At 41.5% G+C, this 25,049-nt stretch overlaps 2 protein-coding genes across 6 annotated transcripts in view; both read right to left on the bottom strand.

Moving 5' to 3' along the window:
* LOC306822231 (uncharacterized protein) overlaps positions 1–25,049 on the bottom strand; it is a 237,273-nt gene that overhangs the window by 203,554 nt on the left and 8,670 nt on the right. The window lies entirely within an intron of this gene.
* On the bottom strand, positions 1,289–24,021 carry LOC306822236 (ras-related protein Rap-1A-like). 5 transcript variants are annotated; one of them, XR_013778873.1, is made up of 8 exons: positions 23,825–24,021; positions 16,081–16,169; positions 14,336–14,404; positions 13,992–14,048; positions 13,523–13,663; positions 9,566–9,709; positions 9,090–9,233; positions 1,289–2,344 (listed from the first exon to the last, which is right to left on the bottom strand). XR_013778873.1 is itself a non-coding variant. In XM_079341105.1 (8 exons), the coding sequence occupies exons 2-7, from the start codon at positions 16,135–16,137 to the stop codon at positions 9,144–9,146; spliced, it is 558 nt and encodes a 185-aa protein (XP_079197231.1). In that variant the 5' UTR covers positions 16,138–16,174; positions 23,825–24,021; the 3' UTR covers positions 1,289–2,344; positions 9,100–9,143. The 5 variants fall into 5 exon arrangements, 4 of the variants coding, with proteins under 4 accessions (XP_079197231.1, XP_079197230.1, XP_079197232.1 ...); XM_079341105.1 differs by having other exon boundaries at positions 9,100–9,233; positions 16,081–16,174; XM_079341104.1 differs by having other exon boundaries at positions 9,100–9,233; positions 23,825–24,020.

The raw sequence follows: 25,049 nt of genomic DNA, 5'->3' as shown, positions 1-25,049 counted from the left end.
AGCAAGATATGTTTTGATTCATCACTACCTGAGCCTGTCAGGCCACTATCAATGTGACCTATCGATCATGAATGATATATAGAACTTCAGAATAATCACCAACTGGGTACAGCACAGTGGATACATCTTCCTATTTAAAGTGTGCATCACAATGCTTTCAACAAAATGTTTGAAAGTGTAATTCCCTGTTTAAAAAAAAAAGCCAAGATATAAAGCTTCATGTCCCATGTTTAAAATGCTTGTAGGAATCACAGTTAGTAAGACCCAGATAGAAAGTGCTTTGATGTGACTGAAGCCCACCTGGTACTAGACAGTACTCCACTCTCTCTCTCTCTCTCTCTGTGGGACCTGGAAAAGCTTCAGAAACCTCAGACCGGAGGAGTGTGCAGGACGACAGCACAGCAGCATTACTTCCCAGAGAGGGATAATAGATGCAGAAGTGTTTTGGTATTACTCTGCTTCCCAACCACTAAAGGGATTAAGAGCCCGATCAAGGCTGCAGTGTAGGTGATAAGAGTCAAAAACAAGGAGAAGAAGTGAGTCACACGCTCTAATCCCTTCTGCAGCGCTCTCAGCAGCAGACATTGAGCATCCTCCTTTGCTCGACACGTACGCCTCCGAGACATAAGGAGCTTAGATGATGCAGCACATTTTCTTTTCATGTTTAAAAAAACTAAAGGTAGAGCTTGCAATCATATCCTTCTAATTTACTTTGATTTGTGACACAACACAAACTGACAGAATGAGACGTGAAGAAGGATCGCTGTTTACCATAGTAAGAATTTGCTTATATTACATTACTGTTGAAAACGTAGTGAATCCCTGAGTATTGTTAAAGGTTTATGATGGCTTTTTTCAAAACTTTTTTTTTTTTGCAGAAACTTTGAACTTGATCTCTCCGTCAAACACCAACACATCAAATATGTGCAGAATAAAGCACAAGGACGCACTCATTTCATTGTGATGGATTATAAATGTCATTCGGCCTCATTATGTAAACTCGTTCTGGGGAATCAGTCCTCTTTAATTCTGTTCATATACTGACACCCAGTGGTCATTTTAAGAAAGGCATACAGTGTGTGTATAATAGATCCTCATACTTTGAAATGAGTGTTATGGTGCACACTCCGTGTCCTCTGTATGTCAACTATTGATTCATGAACGGGCTGCTTTCACTGTATAGAATCAATACTTCATTAACTCCAGCTACAGAGAGTCAATGCATCTCCTGTGTTTGTTCATCTGTTGAAAAACGGCTTTAAATTTCAATCTTCTCAAATAAGTCGAATCAGCTTTCAATAAAAGTTTAATTCACAAAAATACATTGACCAATATAATGAAAATGTACTAAAATGTACTTTAATAATCCATAAAAGCTGGAACATCATTGACAGAAAAACACAAGAAGCATTATTAGAGTTGGTTTAGTATAATATATTTCAGCTTCAAGAGACATAGAAATCAATCCTTATTTTTTCCCCATATTTCTTCTATAAAAGACCCATTTTTTCTGAAGCATTATTATGCAAAAAATGGCATTAGAATATATTATGGGAGCTATGAAATCCCAGTGACTGAGTATAAAATTAAGTCACATCAGAGAGAGATATTTGCAGAAGAGAAGTCCATGAACAACAGGGCGAACAAAGAAAAAAAATATATAATAAAAATAATAATACATATCATAGACCTTGATCTATCATCACTGACATGACAGGCATGGAGAATAGGTGTATGGCTATAAAAAAATTCTCACTTTTCCACTTGAAAACATCTACACTGAATAACTGATGCATTTTTTCATGCTCGTTTTTGAAGAATATTTATAATCATACAACTAAAGAGGTCAACTTCCATGTCGTTCAAATACGATAAGAGGAAAAGATGAAAAATACTGAAGTTCTAACTCTGTGTTTTCCTTCTTTGAACGCTGTTGTTTTTTTCTTTTTGTTTAACTGTCAAAAAATTAAAATACAGGGGCTGCTCTCTGGCCAAGTAGGCGGCTCATTGACACTTTCAGAGGTTGCTATCATCATCATCATCATCTTAAGGTTGTGTTGTTTGTTGGTGCAGAAATGGAGACTGTCCATTCAGGGTTCACACTGAAACTGAGACACAGAGGAAGGTCCTCGGAGGCGAGTCTTCTCTCGCTTACTGTCTCTCTCTCTCTCTCTCTCTCTCTCTCTCTCTCGCCGTAGGTCGTCCTGGTCTTTATTAGGAGCAGTTCAGTCAGCTGATTCGCCGTTTATGGCTGATGGGGGTTGGAGGTTGGGGAAGGGGGGCGCGGGGCTGTTGGAATGCTGGCACGTTCCAATCAGGGCAACAGTTCTTCATTACAGCATTTCTGTAAAAGAGCATCAAGGGTTGAGTCCTCGTTTTTCACAATTTAACAACACAATCCACAAGCTGTCACTGCTCTCTAGTGGCAGGTCAACGACATTACATGTGTAAAAGAGGGAGGGAAAGAAAACAAAAACCAAGGCTTGTAAACTTCAAATAAAGACGGGAAAGAGCTTCAGCTGTAGCAGGGCTTTAGAAATTATACATTTATATTTAATGGATAAAAGTCTTCACTCTCACTGCATGTTACATTGCAAAACACAAACAAATGGTTTTTACCATACCGACTTGAATTAAAAAAAATGCACAATATAGTTTTTTGTACAGTTGATTTTATACTAAACATTTCAACTTTTAATCTGCTTCTTTAGAGTTTTGCATTTCAAATGTGCACCGTGTACATCTGGTAGTGAAACTTCACATTTGGAGAAGTGAAACCATTCTGTGCTATTTTTTCTGAACTGAATGCAAACACTTCATTGATAGGAAAACATTCTCCCAGGACACTGTTTGGAGCTACAAAGATACCAGGAGAGTTACGGTGTCACTTCTCATGCAGCATTTTATCTTCAAGCCATTTTCCAGGGATCAAACGATTTTGTTAAAAAAGTTTACTTTCACATTTCTCTACCTAAATCCCATCATGCACCTTTAAATCTATCCTATGTAAAGAAAAGTCTTTGGCTATGGTACTTTGTTTTACAGTGTGTGACCAATAACAACGTTTTTTCAGGACTGTGTAATAACACTTTAAGTGTTCTTATGTATATATGTAAATGATACAACATGCATTATGTAAGATTATGTAAATCACATACAGAGTTCAAAGATAAAATAACAAAAGTCAATCATCCCTGATTCAAAATACAGTTACTTATTCTCATACATTTAACACAGGACTGTTATTTTACATTCTTCATCATCATCAGCAGTATGCAGTACTGATGACTTGATGTGCTGCAGCCCTAACCTGACTACACACTGCTGTCAACACTTAAAATAAAATAACAAGGTATAAACGTCTTTTCCTTTATACAACCTTTATGTGTCGTTAATATTTGGCTCCTAAAGTCAAGTTTAGTCACCAATCTTTAATCTCTTTCTAGTATTTAAGTTTAACTCTCATGGTAGCTTTTTAGCTCCAAACATTGTCCAGGGACCCTTCATATACCGATATGCACACGCACTTCCTGTTCTGGTACCCTACTACTAAATGTCCCCTTCTGTCTTTTACAGTGGTGTTTGAGTGCAGGAGGTGAGGCCTGCGGGGAAGAGGCCAGATCCATTACAACTTACAGGTGTTACGAGCTGAAGAGAGTTCAGGATAGCTCTGTTTGAAATCATAACTTGACACCAGCTGCCTGGGTTCACACAGGCCATGGATGCCTCCCTCTGAGCACTTCTCAGGTTCTAACAGAGCGCGCAGGTGTAGAGGGGGAAGTTATCAATCTACCTCTTTCGTGGACCCCTAGAGTTCAGAAAGATCCGTCTGCCAGATGTAAGCCATTCTCTGTGGTTGATGCTGTGCTCATACCGCATTCATACGAGACGGGTGGCAGGGATCATTCACAATGATTGAGATGGTTGTATGTAGGCCTGTCTAAAACGATACAGTGAGGAGTGCATCTTCGAAGTCACAGCCTGAAGTCCATCTGGTGTTCTTCATGTTTTACAACATGTTTGATCATCAGGTGAAGAGCGTGACAGCGAGGCCAGTACACTCAGGTCTCCATCACAAATGCCAAAATGAACACATACTGACTATGCAGCGATTGTTCACATCAAACTATCTTCTTAAACGTTACACGAAATTCAGACTTGAGCAACGTGTTTAATGCAAACACAATAATGCTATTTCATTACGTAGCCCTGTGTTCATGATAAGAGAGTTTAGTAAGAGATGGACAATCGCCTTCCTTTTAACGGCAGTATCACGTGCCAAATCAGAAATATCAGAACAAACATCTGACGTCCCATTTCAATGATACAACTCAGACGTTGAACTGACTGTCATTTCACAAAGCAGCTGATAAAAGTGAACAGAGCAGGTAGCGATACGGATTGACTGTCGTGCTTCCAGATTTGTGATAAAACACATTTGTGTGGTCACTACTGAAGGGCACTTTTTGTGTTTTTCCCTGACCGCCTTAGATTTCAAAAACGGCGAAGTCTGAGCACCAAGCTCAGACGAGGTTCGCATAAAGAGACAAGCCTGCAGAGTGAGCTCTGCTGACTCACGGAAAGGCCACACGAACATCAAACTGGAGATGTTGACACCTTTTCACTCCACAAATGTCGAAGCTCGATGACGGCTGTATTACATTCTAGATGTGAAAGGTCCAGGGACGTTACTTTGATCATGCTAGCTGCTTTAGATTGATTTTATTTGTTGTCATCGGGGACACTGTGCTCCTGCTGCTGTAACGAGTGGAAATAAATACGGCTAAGTCTTCGTCCCACTAAAGGATTCTGGGTGGAAAAATATCCATGTTAACTTCTGGAGTTAAAAAGAACGACCAAGATCAATACGTAAATGTAAACGCCAAACATCATACAGCTAACATCCTACATTCAGGTTTGAAAAGGTTTGAAAAGAACGAGTGTACCTTTTTAACAGATATATCAGAGCACACAGAGTCACTGCCTGACCCAGTGAATGAAATGACGGCTATAGCCAGAGACTGATGGCTCAGTAGGTCGGCAAACTAGAAAATAGCCATATTGTGGAGAGTGAAAAGTCCCATTAACTCGCTCTGTGCTGTCTCAGACTGGTACTATAACCCTGCTGTCGCTCTCTTTCTCTCTCTCTCTCTCTCTGCGAGTGTACAGGCCAGTGTGTCGGGTGCAGTGGAACAGTCGGGCTGTAATCCCATTAGTGTTGGTTCATTGGGCTGGCCAGCATGTGAACAGGGGTTTGGGAGGGCTGGACAACGCCCCAGGGTCTGCTCACAGAGGCCCCACTCTCACAAACAGCAGAGCAGTAACTGACCAACACAGATGGATTCAGAGCAGGAACGCAGTGGGTGGTTCAGCTTCCCTGGTGTCTGGGCTGGCACAATGGTTCTGTCTGTTTCACTAATCCTTTGTTATCTGTTATATCAAAGTTTGATTTCCCCCCCCCCCCCCCCCATCAGAACATGAACATGACTGAAGGAGAAAAGAAATAAGATCTCTGCTAGTTGATGAGTACAACTGGTTTGGCAACGCTGAAGTTTTGTCTGTACAGCATAATGTGTTAACGCTCCATGTAAAGCGTTCTGAGGGACTGTGCTGAGGAAACTCTCCGATTGTTCCGTTACACCCATTTTTATTCAAACAAACGGGCTCTTCACCTACAGACAGGCAAGCAGCTCGGCCGTCCTCAGGAAGTGAACTGGCACCTTTCTAGCTACCAGACTATTTTCCAGACTTGGTCCAAGCTGTGTCTCGTAATTGGCAACCCTCCGAGACGACATGTTTTGGTAGTCGAGACTCTGGTTGTTAGTGAATTATTGGATTGTGTGAGTTTGTCACACACACACACACACACACACACACACACACACTCTAAGAACTGAATTGATCGCCATGTGTGGGGTCTCTCGCATTTTCAAAATCATTTCATGATTTTAGATGCATGTATTAGAAATAAAAAAAGAAGAAATAACAATGCTTTATGCCTAGGACTTCTACTTGATTTGCCATCTTTAGATTTTATTTATTTTTTTATTCTTGTAGAAGAAATGATTTTCCTCCTCCGATAAAAAGGGTTAGCGACACGACCGACTCACTGAATATGTTTAGCATGTCACTCAAGGACATGTCAGCCTGTTGGACACCTACAGAAATGACAGCTTGAACAAAAGTCCTCCAGTTAAAGGACAACGGTTCAGTGTTCATTTTGAAAACCCTGCTGCTCATTAGTCTCAATGACCAAAAGCAGAGGGGGGGGGGGGGGGCCACACAGAATGTTCCTAACCTTCAGGCAGTAAGAGCGTACAAACAAACATTTGTTTTGTAATATTTCCCGTTTGAGGCTCATAAACATATAACATAATAACTTTGCCATTATATCTCAACTCAAACTTAATACCCTCAGCCTCTCTGAAGGGCTGGACCGTCACTGTCAGATCAAGTCAATGTGTTTCCCCTACTCCTACCTGCCACTAACAAACACTTGCTTCACTAACTATAAATACTCCCTCCTCCTTGTTTTTCTTACTAGCTTGAACTCCTGAGTACAACAGCCTGGATTCCTTCGAGGACACACTGTCGGGCCCTTTTCCTCGTCGCCTTCAAACGCGGTCACGGAGAAACCCACCCTCGGATATGCAAAGACAGGACTTTAGGCGACTCGACTGAAGAACTTCACCATGCTTTGGGAAACACGAAAGAAGGAGCGTTTGAACTCCATGTGAGGCTGAATATACATCACGAAATCTCACTGGACCTGGAGTCATCTTTCAAAAGGAAACGTTCCCACATCAGACAGTCAGACTGGGACTCTCCGAGTCTGAGCGAGGGGTTAACTCTCAGGGACTAAAAAGTGACATCTGACCTACACTGGGTTTGAGGTCAAATGTGACAAGATGCTAAAATTAGGCGCAGACAATAAGCGGACGTATCCAGTGAGATGAACGATTTGTGTCTCACTTGCAGAGATTTAGAAGTTAGAAGCACTGTGAGCAGTCACCTTGCTGTAACGTTATCACTTATTTCAGTTCTAATCTATGTGGTCATGTGTTTATTCAATGACTTCAGAGCTACAGTTTTCTTCTTTTTTTTTTAATAATAATATGCAAGAGATTCACTAAGAGAGAAGTGGTAATATTGTGACTTTGAAGCCAAGTAGAAAAACATCTGGATTATTAAAGAATAAGGAAAAAATGCCTCTGCCATGATGTTCAATGTAGCTTCAATATACTATTAAGCTGGACTCAATCATCTCGAATATGTGACGATATGTGATTTAATGTTTTATATACGGTAAAGAGTTCTCTGATTATGCACACAGGAGCTAGCAGGCCGGTTTACGTGTCTGTTTTCAGACTTTCTCATCACTAGTATCCGGCTAAACTGTTCAAAAATGCTGTGCAATAGAGTTTAAGGAAGAAAATCAAGAAGTGATTCTGATATTTTCTGGGAAACAACCTGATGACTGATGTGGATTTCCTCCGTCTGTTGAAGTCTAAATCAAGCCAGCATACACCGACTCATTCATTCATTGAACAACTTAATTATCAGGAATAGATTCATGACAGCTCTTCACACCGTGGAAGGGACATTCACAGATTCTTAAAATAAACTGCAAAGTGTTTGTCAGGGCGAAAACCGCAGTCATTTCAAGAGAGTGACAAGAAATGTACCGTATTTTCCGCACTATAAGGCGCACCTAAAAGCCTTCATTTTTTTCAAAAGCTGGCCATGCGCCTTATAATCCGGTGCGCCTTATATATGGATCAATATTGAGCCGCAACAGGTCTCGCAACTACGGTAAGCAGCCGCCGACTCAATTTCCCCCCGTAGAAGAAGTAGTGCGCGATGCATCCTGGGATATATAAAACAGCGTTTCATTTCCATTTGTGTGTTTGTGTAAAGACCCTGAAATGGCTCCTATTAAGAGACACGCTTACAACGCAGAGTTTAAACTCAAGGCGATCAGTCACGCAGTAGAACACGGGAATAGAGCAGCAGCGAGAGAGTTAAACATTGTAACGGTTCATGTTGTAAAGTCAGTAGTTGATTATGTGTTCATAATTCCGATTATGTGGAGAGTCAGTGAATGCACCAGCGAGAACGTGTTGAGCGGCTGTATGAGAGAACGCTAAGGGAGAGAGTTGGATTGTTGCGGCAAGTTATGTGTTCTCTGCTGTAAACGGCGTGGTCACGGCCGACAGTGACCGGGGTTATTAAAAGCTGTTATTTGAACGCTCTCGTCGTCCTTTAACGTCCGTACGGACGCTACAACATTAACGAATCAATGGTGCGGAAGTGGAGGATGTTTTGTTAACATTCCCTTTAGCGCAGCACCGTCCAATGGATGCATAACGTAACCCAAGCCTCTACGGTAGCGCCTTATAATGCGGTGCGCCTTATATATGGAAAAAGTTTTAAAATACGTCATTCATTGAAGGTGCGCCTTATAATACGGTGCGCCTTATAGTGCGGAAAATACGGTAGTCCCACACAGACAACTTGAGAAAAAGCTTGTTTGACTGACTGGTTGTCACATGGAGCACTTCCTTATCGGACAATGGGTACATTTTAAACCCAAGACCACGAATACCAAGAAGTAGTACAAATGAAACCCTTTGAACACATAATGATATGTTAATGTTATTATTGCCACATAAACTCAGAATAAACAGACCCTTTTACAGTAAATCTTAGTTTCTGTCAACTCTTCTTATAGAATCTGTTGGAAACTGATCGGACTGAAGAGGGTGCTCTCTGCCTTCCAAGGTTACCAAAGTTTTCGGTCTGTGCTCGGTGACCTTTTAATGAAACGCCCAATAAGGGACCAGAACCACTGATGACACAGTGTTGTTGTATTAAACTATGAAGATCAACCAAGGCCGTCTCTGCTGCAGGCAACCAAAACTACTGCTGACGTAAGCTGCTTTATCTAAGGTGACATTAAAAAAAAAAAAATCTCAGCTATTATGCAACACTAATCAACCTTACTTGTGTACATGCATAGTGACAAGAGAAGTATGTGTGCCACTGGGCCTTTATGACTAACACTATGTGTTGTGAAATGTTAGACACACTCGTACAGACCTGGCTCAGAGCTGCTGCAGGGGCTGGAGGGGGGGGGGGGGTCTTTAAAGCAGGACACAGTTGGATTTCTTTTTTGCCTTCTTCTTTTCCACTGGCGTTTTCCTATTTATCTGTCGGACCAGGTCATAGAAGATCTAAGAAGGTAGAGCCAAGAGGGAAAGGAATTGTTAAGGTCAAAGCGTTGGTTCTCTTCAGGCAGGTCCTTACACACAGTGGCACCTTTAAGCAATCACTAAAGCTGCATCACTAAATGGATTGGTGCCAGTCACAATAAGTTTACCCCAGTAAGTTTAATCCAGCTGAGCTCATTACTACCTGTATCCCAGGTACACAGGTCTTTTGTTAAACCAAAACCAAACCCTAGTGAAGGTACTGGATCGGCTTATGAATTTAACATTGTGTCAACTTGTAAAGGGGTTTTTTGTTTTTTTTGTTCAACCAGGCAGAGGGTACTGATCATACTCACATCGAGTACGTTGATCTTTGACTTAGCAGAGGACTCTAAAAAGGCACAGTGGTTCCACTGTCTGGCCAGGTTCTGGCCCTGCTCCTTTCCCACAACACGCTCATCCTCCAAGTCGCACTTGTTCCCCACCAGGATCATCGGCACCTGAGGGTGAAGAGGAATTACTTACTAATCCAAGAGTTAAGGAGGGGTCAATTATACATGAGTGTGGCAAAATCAATCCATTAGTTATATTACAATATCATCAAGGGGCAAATATAACATTCTGTATGATAAGAAATGCTTATCAATCAGGGACGTTTCTTTTTTTACAAAAGGAAAAAGAACCAGATAGAGAGAAAAACAGGTATAAAAAAGGAAACATTGATTGGACTATAAGAGAGGGAATAAAGAACAGTTCATTTCTATGGAGTTTAGAGAAGAAAGTTAAAGACAGGAGATCAACAAGAAAGTTAAGTTCAATAAGCAAAGCAGCCTCAGAATGTTTACATCTAGAATAACTCATTATTTATTAGTTTTCATCCAATAATCGAAAATCAACAAAAACAGAATAAGAGTGGGGAGATATAAAGAAAGCTGAAATGTAAAACATGTTAAAAATGTGTTGTGTCAAAGAGAGAACGGGTTTGACTTGTGTATTCGTTTTCATTTGAAGGTTTACATATCAGTGATTGAGGAGATTACACAATCAATAAACACTTTGTTTAATTTCCTTGAACAGGAAATCCAAGCTAAACTTAAAAGAAACCCACAGAGAGAGAACAGCCACTGACAAGAAGAGCGGATGGTTTCGGAATCTCCCAAACAGCCAGCACACTTCTGCTTTTCGTGCCCCGAGTCAGATATTTTAACAGACGAGGTCAAAAAACAAAAAGTTTCTGAGGAAGAGAGAATATTCTTGGCCACAAACTTCAGCTCTAACTGTCACAGTGGGCAAAGACAGGGGCAGTCAGGGTGTCGGGATGCGTCTCATCCTGCCTGCTGTTTCCTGACCGGCTATCTAGGGAGCACGCTGGCCCGGAGGAAGTCATGGCAGCCCCGCCCAGCCGGGATAACATCGCTTTCCTTCCTGAATGTTTTCGTACGTTTCAGCTGGATTCCACGCTCTGCCTGCTCTCTGGAATTACATGATAGTGTGAGAGTGTTGGTGTGTGTGTGTGTGTGTGTGTGTGTGCTTGCCTTCACTCAGCATGCAGTGTTCTTTCACATTTAAGCTTGGCTTTACTATACCACCCACATTTAAAAAAGTATTGACAACAGACAAGGGCTCAAGTTTGAGGAGGAGTTTGCTGCTTTTTCTCTTTTTTGAGAAGCTTGCAGGAAATGTGTGTTTGTGGTACAGCTTAGCGAGCAAGAAACATATCCAAGTAGTGGGAAATTCGGCATATAGGACAACGGGCTCTCATGGTATATCTGAACGGTGAAATCTATTTTGAATTGGCCTGCAAGTAATAAATACATGCATGAGAAATTCTGCCTTCTCCTTGTTCAGAGGACAAGCCCCCTGATGAGTCCTGTGAATCTGGATAAACTGGATATTTGTCAGCAATGTGCTAGAACCCTGACATGCACAAACTCACCCAAAACTACCCCATCCCACCAACAAGAAGTTGATTTTTTTTGGTTTCATTGGTCGAGAATATGTCAAATGTTTCAAAGTCTAGAGTGGTAACTGCAGGGTCTTTACTCCTTTTCTCTCTCGCTCTGTATCTTGGCTGAGGGGCTGACGACAGGAAGCTGCGATGTTTAGATTAACCCCGTGGAGGTTGCTGCTTGATGTTTGATATCCAAACAAGCCCTCACCCCGGACTGGTGAACGACATTTCTCCCAAGGGGTCCTGGGAGAACGAGTGGTATGCCCTCCTAACACAAACTCTGAGCCAAGCTGAGATGAAAAGATAGAGAGGGAGAGGGAGAGAGAGAGAGAGAGAGAGAGAGAGAGAGAGAGAGAGAGAGAGAGAGAGTGAGAGTGAGAGTGAGAGTGAGAGTGAGAGAGAGAGAGAGAGAGAGAGATGGTAGGACGGGAGGTATGCAAGGGGAAAGAAGAATGTTCAGTGTCAGCAGCACACGACGCAGCATTAGCCTACTTGAAGAATGTACACAGCCCACAGAGAATCTGTTCAGATGCTGTTAACATGTTACAGACAGGTCCTGTCCCGCCCACACTGGCATGCTACAAACTGGATTGTTGGGAGCACAGAACAGGGGGGGAGTATGGAGTAAATGAATGGAGCCAGTCGTTGCAAATAGAGCGGTGAGTCACAAACATGGAGTCGGGCATTAGTAGCATCCAAGTCACACAAGCAGAGACGTAGATGGCCCAGAAAAGTCAGAAGACATCTCTTACATAAAAAAAAAGGAAGTACGGGAAGTGAGCTTTTAATAAACTGCTCACTTACTTTATTCTTCACTCATAACCACTTTTTAATAAAAGGATGTGGAATTTGGCTGTACGGTGCTCAATGCAGAGTCATTAAAAGGCTTTTTAAATGAGCTTGGCAACAGTAAGTAGGTCTGTACATTTTGCCAGCTTTGCAGCAAATGGTGCGTGGAAGAGCTGAGAATGAGAACAGCTGTAGCTGCAACAACAATGTCTGCTTTCGCTCTGCTATCACTTAAAAAGCTTTCTCGGAATTAAAAAAAAAAAAAAAAATCAGTGCTTGTGGATGGAAAAAAGAGACATTTTAAGCATTTGCTTTGGTTGTGCATTCCTGCATGAGGAAAAGAAAGATAAACAGATGTCACAGTATCAGAGGTAAAAAGGCTTGAATCACTGAAAAGACTGATAGCTGACAGAGCAGAGGTGATGGCCAGATTATCACAAATGTTGAAGACATTCAGAGGGAACATAGCTGAAGAAGAAGAAGGAGAAAAGGCAAATAACCGTTTTCTTGCATGTTAAAGGAGCCACTGATCCTCAGATCCATCTGTTAGCCTGAGGCTACCCTCAGCTCCCTGACCGCAGAGGCCCTAATGAAGTACCACAGCCTCACAGTCCTCTGTGTTTCTGATGAGCTGAGGCTTTCCTTTCACATCACCCCTGACAGTCCTATCACCCACACAGAGAAGCAGACCACAGAAAGACCACAGCCATGGAGGCGAGGAGGGAGCAACAGGCGATGAAAAGGCCAGTCAAAACAAAAAGCACAGGAGAATACTGGCACAGATAATCAATAAAGGGGGAGGGGGGGGGGATAAAGAGAGAGTACGCCAGGCTGCAGAAGAGCTTAAGATAGTTGATGGGGGAAACAGAAAGAGGGAGCGAGAGCAGGGGGTTATGGTAAGGTTCATTCCCTCTAGAGATCACCAAAAAAGGGCATCTCCGATTCTGCTGACGCACTATCTGCCCCAACCAGAGAGGAGATGGAGAGCTTACTCACTCGACGGCCTCGCAATCTGACCAGAGATACAGAAATATGGAAATGTGCTTTTGACGAGCAGTAAACTAATGAGATGACACATCTTCCTTTTTCCTCGCAGGGTCACGCATCCAAGCTGACAGGCCGAACACGAGGGGAAAACCACGTTGTGCGTTTTAAATGCTAAATTTAGGGCTTGGAGATTAAACTAACCGCAGAGAGAGATTCCTCTTTCTTTTACTGGACTCGTGAATACATTTGGGCTGTGGCTCTTGTTCAAGATGAACACAGATGAAGTAATCAAACCACAGGGACAGTGTGTGACAATGATAACAGCAGATGCTAGGCTAGGTAGAGCAAACAGGTCTCACTCAGTGATTTCACACAACATAAGAATAATTGCATTATGTCGAGGTGATAATAATTGTTGCTTTAAGATCCATAAATACAGTGTTGAATGGTGTCCATAGCAACAGTGCAATCTGGTTCGGCACAATGTAGGAGGTTGAGAGTACGAGGTGGTTGTAACCTAATCTGTACTGCGAGAAGAACGATGAAATACATGAAACTACAGCGTCTGTGTGTTGTGATTACGTACGTCCTCCGTGTCCTTTACTCGTAGAATCTGTTCTCTCAGGTCCTGGAGGTCGTTGAAGGTGGACTGTGCTGTGATGGAGTAAACCAGGGCGAAGCCTTGGCCGTTCTTCATGTACAAGTCCCTCATCGCTGTGAACTGCTCCTACACAGCAGAAACGTAAAGACAAAAACACTCAGCATTTAAAAAACAGAGAGTAGCTTTACACGTCTTGATTATTTCCATATCAAGTTGATGATGCTTTAATTAAAGCAGAAATATATTTCATACTATAGAATCCAATCAGAAAGTTTCATACAAAAGGCACAAATGTTAACCTCATGTTGGAGATATTAGTCGAGTCTTGTCAGTCAAAGTGGTGGCCTGACCCGTTTGACCAACCAGCATTACGGACCAAATGTCAGCGTTCAATACAGAGACTCGGGGGGCCTCATAATACAAGAGAGATTTCAGTAGTGTGGAGTTCACTTACTGTGCCTGCTGTGTCGAGGATTTCAAGCATACATTGCTGTCCGTCTACCTCCACTTGCTGTAAGAGAAAGAAAAGGGCAACATTTACATAATGTGTAAGGCTTCATCTCAGGTTAACAGATTTTATTTAAAATAATACAGCCAGCAGAGGGAGCGTCTGACTCTGACTGAAAACTAAAATAGACGTAAAGAGAGAAAATGGAAGAAGAAGAAGAAAAAAAAAAACCCAACAGGGAGAGGGAGAGGGAGAGATGAGAACAAAAACAAGAACACAATAAGATGATGTGAACCTGCAGGGCAGCTGCTAGCAATCAGTTCCTCCCTCCCACCTCGAGGAACACTCACCTTTCTGTACGAGTCTTCTATTGTCGGGTCATATTTTTCCACAAAGATTCCCTGTACAAACTGAACTGTCTGCAAGAGAAGACACAGAGCAAGCACACGTCAGCTCAATGAGTTCTCTTTTGGCACACAAACAAAAACATCCTCACAGTATGGCTGTGAGTGCCATTTTCCCTTCATGCGTTACTATGACAACTGTGGGCCATTAAACATGCTAAATACATATCACAGCAGGGCCATTAATGTCGCATTAAAATAGTACTTTAATTAGGTGCTTTGAAGGCGCACTCGCACAAGTCAACCCGTACCTCGTCTACGCACGCTTCGACTCTAAAGTCCAGTTTGTTTGACCAGTGAGAGTGTTTCGTTCAATGCTCAAGCGCGATACACTTCCTTGGTCGGAGAACACTTGGAAGGTGTGCGCTTTGGCACGGTACAGTTCATGCACGAGCACACAACATGGACAACCTGTCTTGTAAACTAAGCACGCTTCATAATTACGTAAAGCCATGCATGTGTTGTATTACGACGTTATGTATAAGAGGTAACTGGAGCAGTGCGAGTGCAGGCGAGCGAGGGGAGGGGGAGGGGGAAATAGGCTTAAGCATGGTACAACTTTGCCTAGTTTGAGTGCGCTCCTTACAGAAATGACACATGTAAAGTCCTAGTTAGGACCAGGGTTAAACATAGCCTTATCACGCAATGTTATCCAGCAGATGAAGAGGTCAACAGCAGGAAATCTGCCAATCTTTTTTTTATTTTTTTATTTGGTAAATAAAATATTGTCCATGTGTTGGACACATGTCACAATGACACTTTTTTTTTTATCTTCAGATCGCCAATCATAGACACTAATGTTTATCAAACGGACCTTCTCTTTGGAAGCTTTAATGAAGGTCGCTGTGATTTGCCCACTTGGCTAAATAAAATAGTGATTGATGAAAATCAGTCACGTCAGGCAGAGTTGGGCCAAACAGTATCGAGAGGACTTTAAAGACGTTCTTGCACAGTAATGAATTAATAAATGGTATTTGTTGGTTTTATTGCTTTTGCTATACAATGTAAGTTGTTAGATTTATTTTTCATTTCAAAATAAATGTCTTGTAGTTATTTATATAAGACAGAATCCTGGGACAACAGAGGACGTCAAAAGAACGTCCAGCGTAAACTCTGGGGAAGACTGTCCTATTTTTAAGCACTGCACTCAATTGAGGTTTACATTAGGGGTAGACGGGTTCAACTGATTATATCTTTACAGTGTAAACATGTCCGCCTGCCAGCATGGGGGATTAACCTGACACCTGGTAAAAGTTAGCTGAGCAGGCACCAGACATCACACGGACATCTGGCAACATTTTAAAACAAATAGGAAAATGTTTTCTATTTGTTTAAGATTTCAAATCCGTCGCACCGTGAGACGCCCGAATCCAGAGGCAGTGACAAGAAAACAAATGTGTACGGTACTCCAAATGAATTCTCAACTTCACATAACAATGAACAAGATCAGGTAAAGACTTGTGTGATGCTGTTAAAAAGTCCAATCAAAAGAAAACAGCGTACAGTCTCTCTGTCAAATAAAAGCCCTAACCTTTGTTTTTAAACTGATTTCTTCAAAACGGTACAGGGAAACCGTGTTTCTTCTTTCAATGACAGACCAACAAAGTGTTGAGGAAACACTTTAGAGGTGTTAAAGAGTTAGGGGGTTTCAGGGAGGGGGGGCAGGAAAGAATTCAGGAGGGAATACTCACCAGAGCGGACTTGCCCACACCTCCAGAGCCTAACACCACTAGCTTGTATTCACGCATGGCGGGTTTGCTTCACCAGACAGCCCAACAATCTGCACTGGACAAATGGGAGTGGAGAGAGGAGGGAAATGAGAAAATGTTGAAAAAAAAAATCAAGGACAGGAAAACAAACAAAACATAGATTTTTTTTTTTTTATTTGTCGCACAGGTTAAACAAAAGGTGTTTTCCCAGTCTGGTCTCTGAGATTTTCCACTCCAGAGAGGAAGGATTCTAGTCATTCCTGGAGGTTATGGACAAGAAGAAGCACAACAATGGAGGGAACACCCATAAGTGGAGCTGCTTCAGGGTGGAGGAGGTGAAGAGTATGTGACCCCTCTCTAACACAAACCAGCTGTGGAGTGTGTGTGTGAAGGGGGGAACTGAAGGGGCGAGGATGCGTGGAGCTGGCAGATATTCCTCCTTATGACACAATCATCTGGCCTTCACACACCAAAACACACCCTGCTGTCAGACGTTTTAGTCACTCACTCATTACTGCTGTTGTAAAACAGAGGGAGATGAAGTCAAACCTTTAGACTAATAACAGAAAACAGCTGAGGGAAGTGATAACTGCGATGGGGAGGATATTGTGAAATCCCTGAACTATCCCTTTAAGGGACGTGGAGGCTTCAAAGCACTGGCACACACTGGGGCGAAGAGTCAGCTGGGTTGGCCAACTGGGTCAGTACGAGTTGGGCTTCAGAGAAGAAGAGAAGGCTTCACTGAGCTTTAACTGTGGCTGCGAGAAGAGGGGGATTTCTGGTTCTCTTACAACTTTGTTGATTTGTTCCAAGACTACTTTTTTGTTGTCAAACACTTAAAGCTTATTGTTACAATCATTTCCATCTGTGCAATGCTTTTCCTAAAGGCCTTTAAAGATCTTTAAATGTCACAGTCTTTATATGCAGACTGTTTTTTTATGATTATAGTTACTCTTGTTTCCTTATGACACTTCAAGTCAGTCATTATTGGAAATTGGACAACTGGATACATCATTATTAAAGGTCTGATGTTTGAGATCATTTTCATTTCTACTAATATTTTATTATGACATTTTCTTCGATTGGTGATATCTTTTGAAAAACTGTCTGCAACAGCTGTTCATGTAGGATAAACAGATCAAACTCTCAACAGGGTGCAAACCAGCATTAACAACAAAGATGAAAGAAATGAAATGAAAGAGTTCAGGTTCATCAAAAAGCTGTATCATCATCACGATGAAAATTGTAGTAACGAATACATAGTGAAGATAATCGGAGGAGGTGACACATCAGGATTCATGAAAATGCATTTTGATTTGGAGTGCTGTTAAAATGCAAAACATCTGATCCAATCCGTGACAAAAACCTGTGGCCTGATCCCAGCTGGGAGATGTGTGATCTGTTGCACCTCTGCTGAGCTAACACTATTGGCTCCTACACACTGCTGTAGTAAGGTGGGATAACAGACACTTTTATACTTCATGACTATGTACAGTATAACATGCGGTTGCTGAATGGTGGACCTGACCAGCCAGCACAGGTAACTGTGGCGATGGGTAAGTAAATCTATAAAAGGGCTGATGATTCTGTGCACTCAAAAAGAAAAACACTATTTAAAAGTTACTGGAAAATTTGAATATATTCACATTTTTACCTGCTGCTAATTTTCTCAAAGATGTTCCAAGATGTACAGTACACCTCAGTATGCTAGAATGAAGCTAACACAAAGGATTTACATAACATGTTAAGTCAAATAAATGGATCCATTAGTTGATCTGTTACACTTGTGTAACCTGATACCAATGCTTTCCTCTGCTTTTATTCAAATTACATGAACACCTCCAAACCTTCAATAAATTATTGATTATAAGAATATTCAAAAACCATGAACCATCCCTACTACTGTACACTGATATATTCATCAATAGGCCGGCCTGAACCACATTTATCCATAACAATGATGAAAGAGGAAAAACGGAGAGTAAACATCAGATGTCTCCATCTGCACACCAGATGAGAGTGATGTGCAAACCAGAAGATTAATCTTCTCCATCATGAGTTGAAAAGTACAACATTTCGCATCAAAGCTGAGTGATTAAGTAGCTAATGTTAAATCAAGTCTCAAGAAAGACAGCATAGCTTTGCTTGATGATCAATCCTTTTAGCAAACCATCAGAAGCCAATTGGCTGCCATTCAGGGAGGCAAATGCTCCCCTCCTACACTGTTCTTTTTAAAGCACACACCAGCCAAATACTCAGGGGGGATAAGACTGGACTAAAGACCTCCAACTGCAATCACAAGCAGTGACCATGTGGGATATGAAGCCTTGAGTGTGAATAATTCATACTCAGTAATCCTCTACACACATAAGGAGACGCTCTCCGTGCACGATCAGGGAGGAGCCCGATGGGAGGGAAAATGAAAGGGTTTGCTGACAGTCTCTGCGGCAGCTCTCCTGTAAACAGTCAAGTGCATGCACAGTGTCACATATGAAGTTGTCATACTGACAATTTTGCTCTTAGATTTAGACGAGGCCTCGCTTGTCAGCTGATGGTTCTTGTTTGGACATTGTAGGGGTTAGGAGTGACCATGGAGGACATCTGTTTTCAAAAAAATACATAGCAAAATCTGATTTTTTTTGGAGGAAATCATTGTTGTGTAAACGGGGCCTGAAGTCTTTACAGCTGCTGCTTTCAGCACAAATCACAGCCACAGAACACTTGTTTTACTCATCTCAGACTTAAGACAAGCAAGACATCACTTTACACATCCCTTTAAGCAGCGACACCTGTTGTAATGGAAATACAAATCTGTTCCAGCCTATGTGTCAAAGTCTCAGAAAGACAGAGATATACACAGTAGGTGAGTACACCCTCTTCATGTTGCCGTTTCTTTGCTGACACTTGGAGAGGGAAGAATACAAGTTCACCTGCTGTGCCACAATTCACTTTCATATTAAAAACCGACACGAGGAGGAGGAGGAGGCGGTGCCATTTCATCAGTGAGTTCGAGCAAACCATGAAGAAGACCAGGGGAATCAGTCTGAGACATCGTCTGTCACAAATCATTGAATTCTATTTAACCATCATTGTGGCTGGGAGGCTGAGCAACTGGCGCTGCCTCGTGTGAGCTATATTAACCAAAGGTGTGATGGTACGGCAAAGTTCCATGTCATGGCAGAACGCAAGCCGGTGACAGAACCTCAGACAGGTTCAGTGCACACCCAACATAATAAAGTAAAGAAGAGACCTTATTTTAGATTTATTAGTAATCTTGATTTCCATTCGTAACCATAGTAACACGTCTGCACCTGTCTGCTTCACACTGAAAGAGAGGAGAGACAACTGTTGAATGAGATCACTTGGAGAGGCATGTACAACAAATGTTTATACTGTTAAACATCGCTGACGACATCAACTTCATCTGTATCATAAAGTCTGCCAAACGACAAAACTCAGCTTCAGTCTTAAAATGTTTCACTTGAGGTCCGTTAACCCAGACAGGTGAGCCGGTTGTGGAGGGGCATGTTAGTGATGTAGCCCATCACCACCATTGGCAGCATGGCTAACAGCACCAGCTGTCAGTCCTCCTTTTTCAGGCTAACATTAACATGCCAGTGCTCAATGTTAAACATTACTGTGTACTTTGTGTCTACACCAGCAATTCATGCAAACTTCTTCCTTTCTTCATTTATGTCATTATGTAGAAAAGTTGAAGATTGATACAACTCTAAACACAACTATAATCACAGCTATGGTTTGTTTGCAAACTAGTTCAGACTGAAACAGTGTTTTTGAGAATTCACAGGTCATAAACTATCACGTCCTCTTATCAAGCCTTTCATATTGATATTTTTTTTTACAAATGTCATGAAGACAATCGTAATTTGAAGTTTAACTGATTACGAGTGTGACTGAACTCAAGCGAGAGCTAAAGAACAAAATGTCTACGCTCATCTATTTGAAAGAAGGTTTCTGAGAAGTAGTGGGTGTGCTCGATGCATGCAAGAAGAAACAAACAGCACCCTCCCTAACCCAAGTGACCTTACTGATGAATGTTTTACAAATCTTCGTAATATGCAACGTGAACAACACCCTTCTCCTTTGAACGGGACTCTTTTTAAGCTTTCAGCTTGAGTGCAACATTTTCTCTGAAACTGTGGGCAGGTTGAGGGACATGACAGAAAAGGGCGCCTGTGTTATTGCATTTTATCTACAAAACTTTCATACCTGGAAAAAAATACACATAATGCTGCTCTCTGCCTGCCTACACCCTCGCACATGGCACACAAACACACACACACTTTGCAAGGCCATTTAAGGACATCTCTGTTTAAAACCAAACCCCTCTCTCTCTCTGTTTCCACTTCCCTCAACAACATACTGTCATTCCCCGCAAAACAAACACTCTGCTGCCGTTACTCGGCCCTCGTAGTAACCCCAGCAAATAAGGAGCGAGGGAAAGCCACATGCCACAGAAAACACGCTCCACCGTGACATCACCACATCACTCACCCTCTCTACAGCCAATGGTATGTATCCATCTAGGGCTGGAAGTTGGACGAGGTGCTAGCTACTTGCAGGAATATGCAGCTGAAGTGTCTGGAAAAAGTTCATCTCACACTGGAGGAAAGTGAATTAGAGAGTAACTGAACTACAACACGCAGTATCATCCATTTCCTGGTCTAGTGAGGCTAATCTGACAGCAGTGAAGCTGTCAAAACCCCTGACTAAGCACAGCAGTTCAATTGACAGCTGCCCTCTGTATCTTCCAACCAGTGCGGATGTTGAAAAACTGCACACATCCGCTGGTTAAGCTGGCAGCATGTAACAGACTCTCATGACATTTTCTTCCCATATGTGTCTGCTTGTTCACCAGCTTTGGTGAAGATCACTTTGAGCATTAATGGTAGAAAAGCTGCAAAGTTTTTTCTAGTAGTTTTTAATGATGACAAGCTTCAGGTAAATCATTACCTCCATTATGGCAACCACACATCTTTTCTTTCCACTGATCAAAGCAAGAGAACTACAAGATTTAGGGCGACTTACTCAGAAACTATACAGACAGCAGAAACCCTGTCAAGGACTTCATACAACACAGAAGACACAAAGAGCACAAATGTTCTTTTTTAAAAACAGAAAATTTGATGCTAAGCAGAGGTGAAAATGTCAGAGACTGTTAAGTTAGTTCAGTTAAGAACCGTGGTTAAACATGCAGCTAAATATGAACCTAAACAGAAGTGTGTGTTTCAATGACTATCTGACATGTATTACTTCCACCAAGAAGGGTTATGTTTGGGTGCCCGCTGTCTGTTTGTTGATGCTATGGGCTGATTTTTTTTTATTTAAAAAATTGGACAGAAGGACGAAGCTTGGGCAGAAGAAGAACACATCAAATGTTGGCTATGATTCGATTCACAGAAAAAGCAACACTACTTGTGAAATTGTAACACCCGTTTCTAAATAGAACTACATCCAGCTTACAAACAAGAACACATTATATATTTTTAAAGGTCACGGTATTCATGATAACTCTTTTTACAAGCGGCCATGATTGGGATTTAACACCTTTAACTGCTTATCATCCCAAAGTGTGTCCAACTTTCACAATTATGTATAGTACATGAATGACATCTGAGTTACAAGTGTCTATTGAAAGCACAGCTGAGATGATGACAACAAAACTTGGAAGTATAGACATATAATGCCTTACTTGGATATTTAAATCTATTCTATAAGAATGGAGGACTCTAGATCTAGATAACCCATGTCGTTTCACGACAGAAAATGTTCTTTAAGTATGTTTAAATGTATGATTGTCCATAGCCATATTTCCCATTTTTGCTTAGTGAACACACCATGTTGTAAACGAAAGAGGAGCAGGCAGTTGAGTTCATCAGAATTAATTAATTAAATGTATACTACTTTAACCTGATCTTTCTCAACCTATAATTAGTGCCACATTACAAAGTTCTTTAAAGAGAAACTTCTGAGGAAATTAGGAATTTACAAGCCTGTAAAATAAAACCGTTTACCACCAGTGCTTCATACAGCTGCAACTACTACTGTGATGTTTTCTATATAGCTGATTGTAATGTGTGACAGCTAAAACAAGATTAAGTTAATTGATCAAATCAAGATTTATGAGTCTGACATTTCTAATGTCAAGGAAAATATATCAAATCCAGGGAGGTTTTTTTTTTTTTTTTTTTTTTTAAATCTCAGAGTACAAACTGATCTTTTTCATAATCGTTTGTCAAAATGTAACCTCAAAAAGATAAATGACTTGGGAAGTTAAAAAAAAGAAAAAAAACCTTATGTAGTGACTTAGTTTTACATCTACTGACAATAACCCTGAAGGTCCCTGTGAGTCAGAACAAAACTGCAGACAGGCGCACTAAACTTTGCTGTGACTTAAATATGACAAAGATCTGTAAGTGACAAACACCATCCGCTCAATGCATCTGCTGCTGAGGCCTTGACCTGCTGTAACCACATCCTCTTTCCAAAGCACAAGAAGGCCTCATGCTGATAGGATGGAAAAGGAGTAGCTGCTACCTTACTAAAATAGGCTCTTCCAGTCTCTGTTCCTGTTCAAGACTCCAAGCTGCAGGCTTGCTTTAAAGGGGGGAGTGGGTTTCATAGAGACATCCATCAAACCTGAGCTGTAAAGTTCAGGGTGCTTGATGAGTCGTGTGTGTCAGAACAGAAACATCTACTTCACTTAGAAACTGCCATAATCTATAATTAATAAAGTCGACCTGATGTGTGTTTATAGTAGGAGGATGGAGTACACACCTTTCCTGTTTCACAACACCCCCCCCCCCCTGCAGCAGAAATAACTTTACAACCAGCTGACACAAAGAATTGGACACAGGCGAGAGAAAGTCATTGCAGCTCCTGGGGTTATCTCACTGTGAATCTACCTAATTTGCTTAAACGGCGGCAGCATATGTTTATCACTCCCAGGTCATGACAAGTCCCTGCAATCTGTGGCTCCAGCTCAGAGCTGTAACTAAGGGCTCCGTCCGTGTGTGGTTAGTAACACGTTAGCTCCCATAACATTAATCAAATTCCGGTCAAATCATAAACCCGCTTACTGATAAACCCTCTAAAACACCATAATCTCTAATCCAGCCATCTGAGAGGCGCGTATGTCCGTAAACAATCTAGCTTCACACCAGCAACAACATCGCTAAATCCCGTTATCGAGCTTGTTAGCAGAATGCCGCTAACTAGCTAGCTTTAACGAGCTACACTTCACAACCGTTAGCTGCGGCTCGTTAGCATGCCAGCTAGCGAGCTAGCCGACACATTTCCCCTTTTTCCCTTCCACGGCGTACAACCAAAAACACAGCAATGTTTTCAGAAATACAACGCAGCTACGCGCCTTACAGTTGCTCAGACAATCAACCAGACATGGCAAGTTTGTGTTCACTTAAAACGAATTAACGGTAAATTCAGCCCTTAGAAAGACACAACATATTGCTAACGTTACCTGCCCTTCCGCCTGGCCTTGACTAAAATGGGAGTGCTCATACACACACACACTCAGACACACACACACTCCCGTTTTTTTGTATTTATTTCACGTATCCCGACCTTTATAATGCACGCTATTCACGCTGCCGTGTCTGCTTGTTATCCCCTACACATAAACGCGAAATGCTCCGACGCAAACGACGTATTTGACCGTGTTTAGCATGTCGTAAAGTTTGGTACTCACCGTCTCTCTCCGCTCCGTGAAGTGTCAGTCCGCCTCTCCGGCCTCTGTGTGTGTGTGTGTCTGAGTGTGTGTCTCTGCGTGTGTGTGTGTGTCTCTGCGTGTGTGTGTGTGTGTGTGTGTGTGTGTGTGTGTGTGTGTGTGTGTGCCCAGCAGACGTCACTCCGACTATTTCTCATTTCTCATGACACATCGGTCACTCGACCCCACATCATTTGCATGATGATGGGTTGGACAGAAGTGATGATTACAGACCCTTTTTTCATTCACTTATTAGTAATATTTTTAATTACCTACACTATACCACATTGCTCCCAGAGATTATTTACACTTTATTTTAAGGATAAAGGAGGCTACTTCAGGATAGGATATGGCAAATTGTAAGAAAGTATTACAGGTGATATAGTGCCCAAGTTTAAAAGCCCCATGAGAAGATGGTTGTAGCTTATTTGAGTAGCCTATAGTAGTTTGTAACATGATAATTAAAGGGGCACTATGTAGGCTAGATTTAGTAGTAACATTTTGAAGTTGGAGTAGTGAAACTATTTTATACTATATTTTCTGAACTAAAGTCACAAACTTTAATCTAAGAATAAAATGGAACATGTTTGAAGCTAAAAAAAAAAAGTTACAGGGAGAGTTACAGTGTCAGTGTTGAGGGTCCACCACCACAACTTCTTGGATGTAGCATTTTATCTTTAAACACTTTTCCACAGAGCTAATTTTCCTCTGAGGACAGTTTGAGTATAGAGTTATGAGCATAGACCACATAAGCTACAAACATTTCTCTAAAAAAAAACTACAGAGTGCACCTAAACTTTACAGAGATCTCATAGAGGTTGTCAAGTCTCTCACCATCAAACCCAAGTCATGACTTTAAACGTCCTTTAATATTTTACTTAAACAGCCACATCATTTTAAAGTTTAAGTCTGTAGAGTTCTTTGGTTCCTTACCCAGCGACACATTTTCTCCTTTGTTGATTTGACGTCAGGTCTACTATTGAAATGATTAGTCTTCCAATGATACAAAACTGTGTATGGTTCATTTCAAATATTCATACATGTTCATGATATACATGTAACACACATCCCATGAGGAGTACTAAACCATTATCCAATTATAGGTCACAAACATCATTTTGAATTTCCCTATACATGTCTGTATTTCATATTTGACTGTACAAATGCATCTTAAGTATGCGGCGAATATTACAATGAATTAAATATG

This window comes from Symphodus melops, assembly GCF_947650265.1.
Source record: "Symphodus melops genome assembly, chromosome: 4".
NCBI classification, from domain to species: domain Eukaryota; kingdom Metazoa; phylum Chordata; class Actinopteri; order Labriformes; family Labridae; genus Symphodus; species Symphodus melops.
Note: the sequence above shows the minus strand (reverse complement) of the source record. Positions and strands in the feature narration are given on the sequence as shown.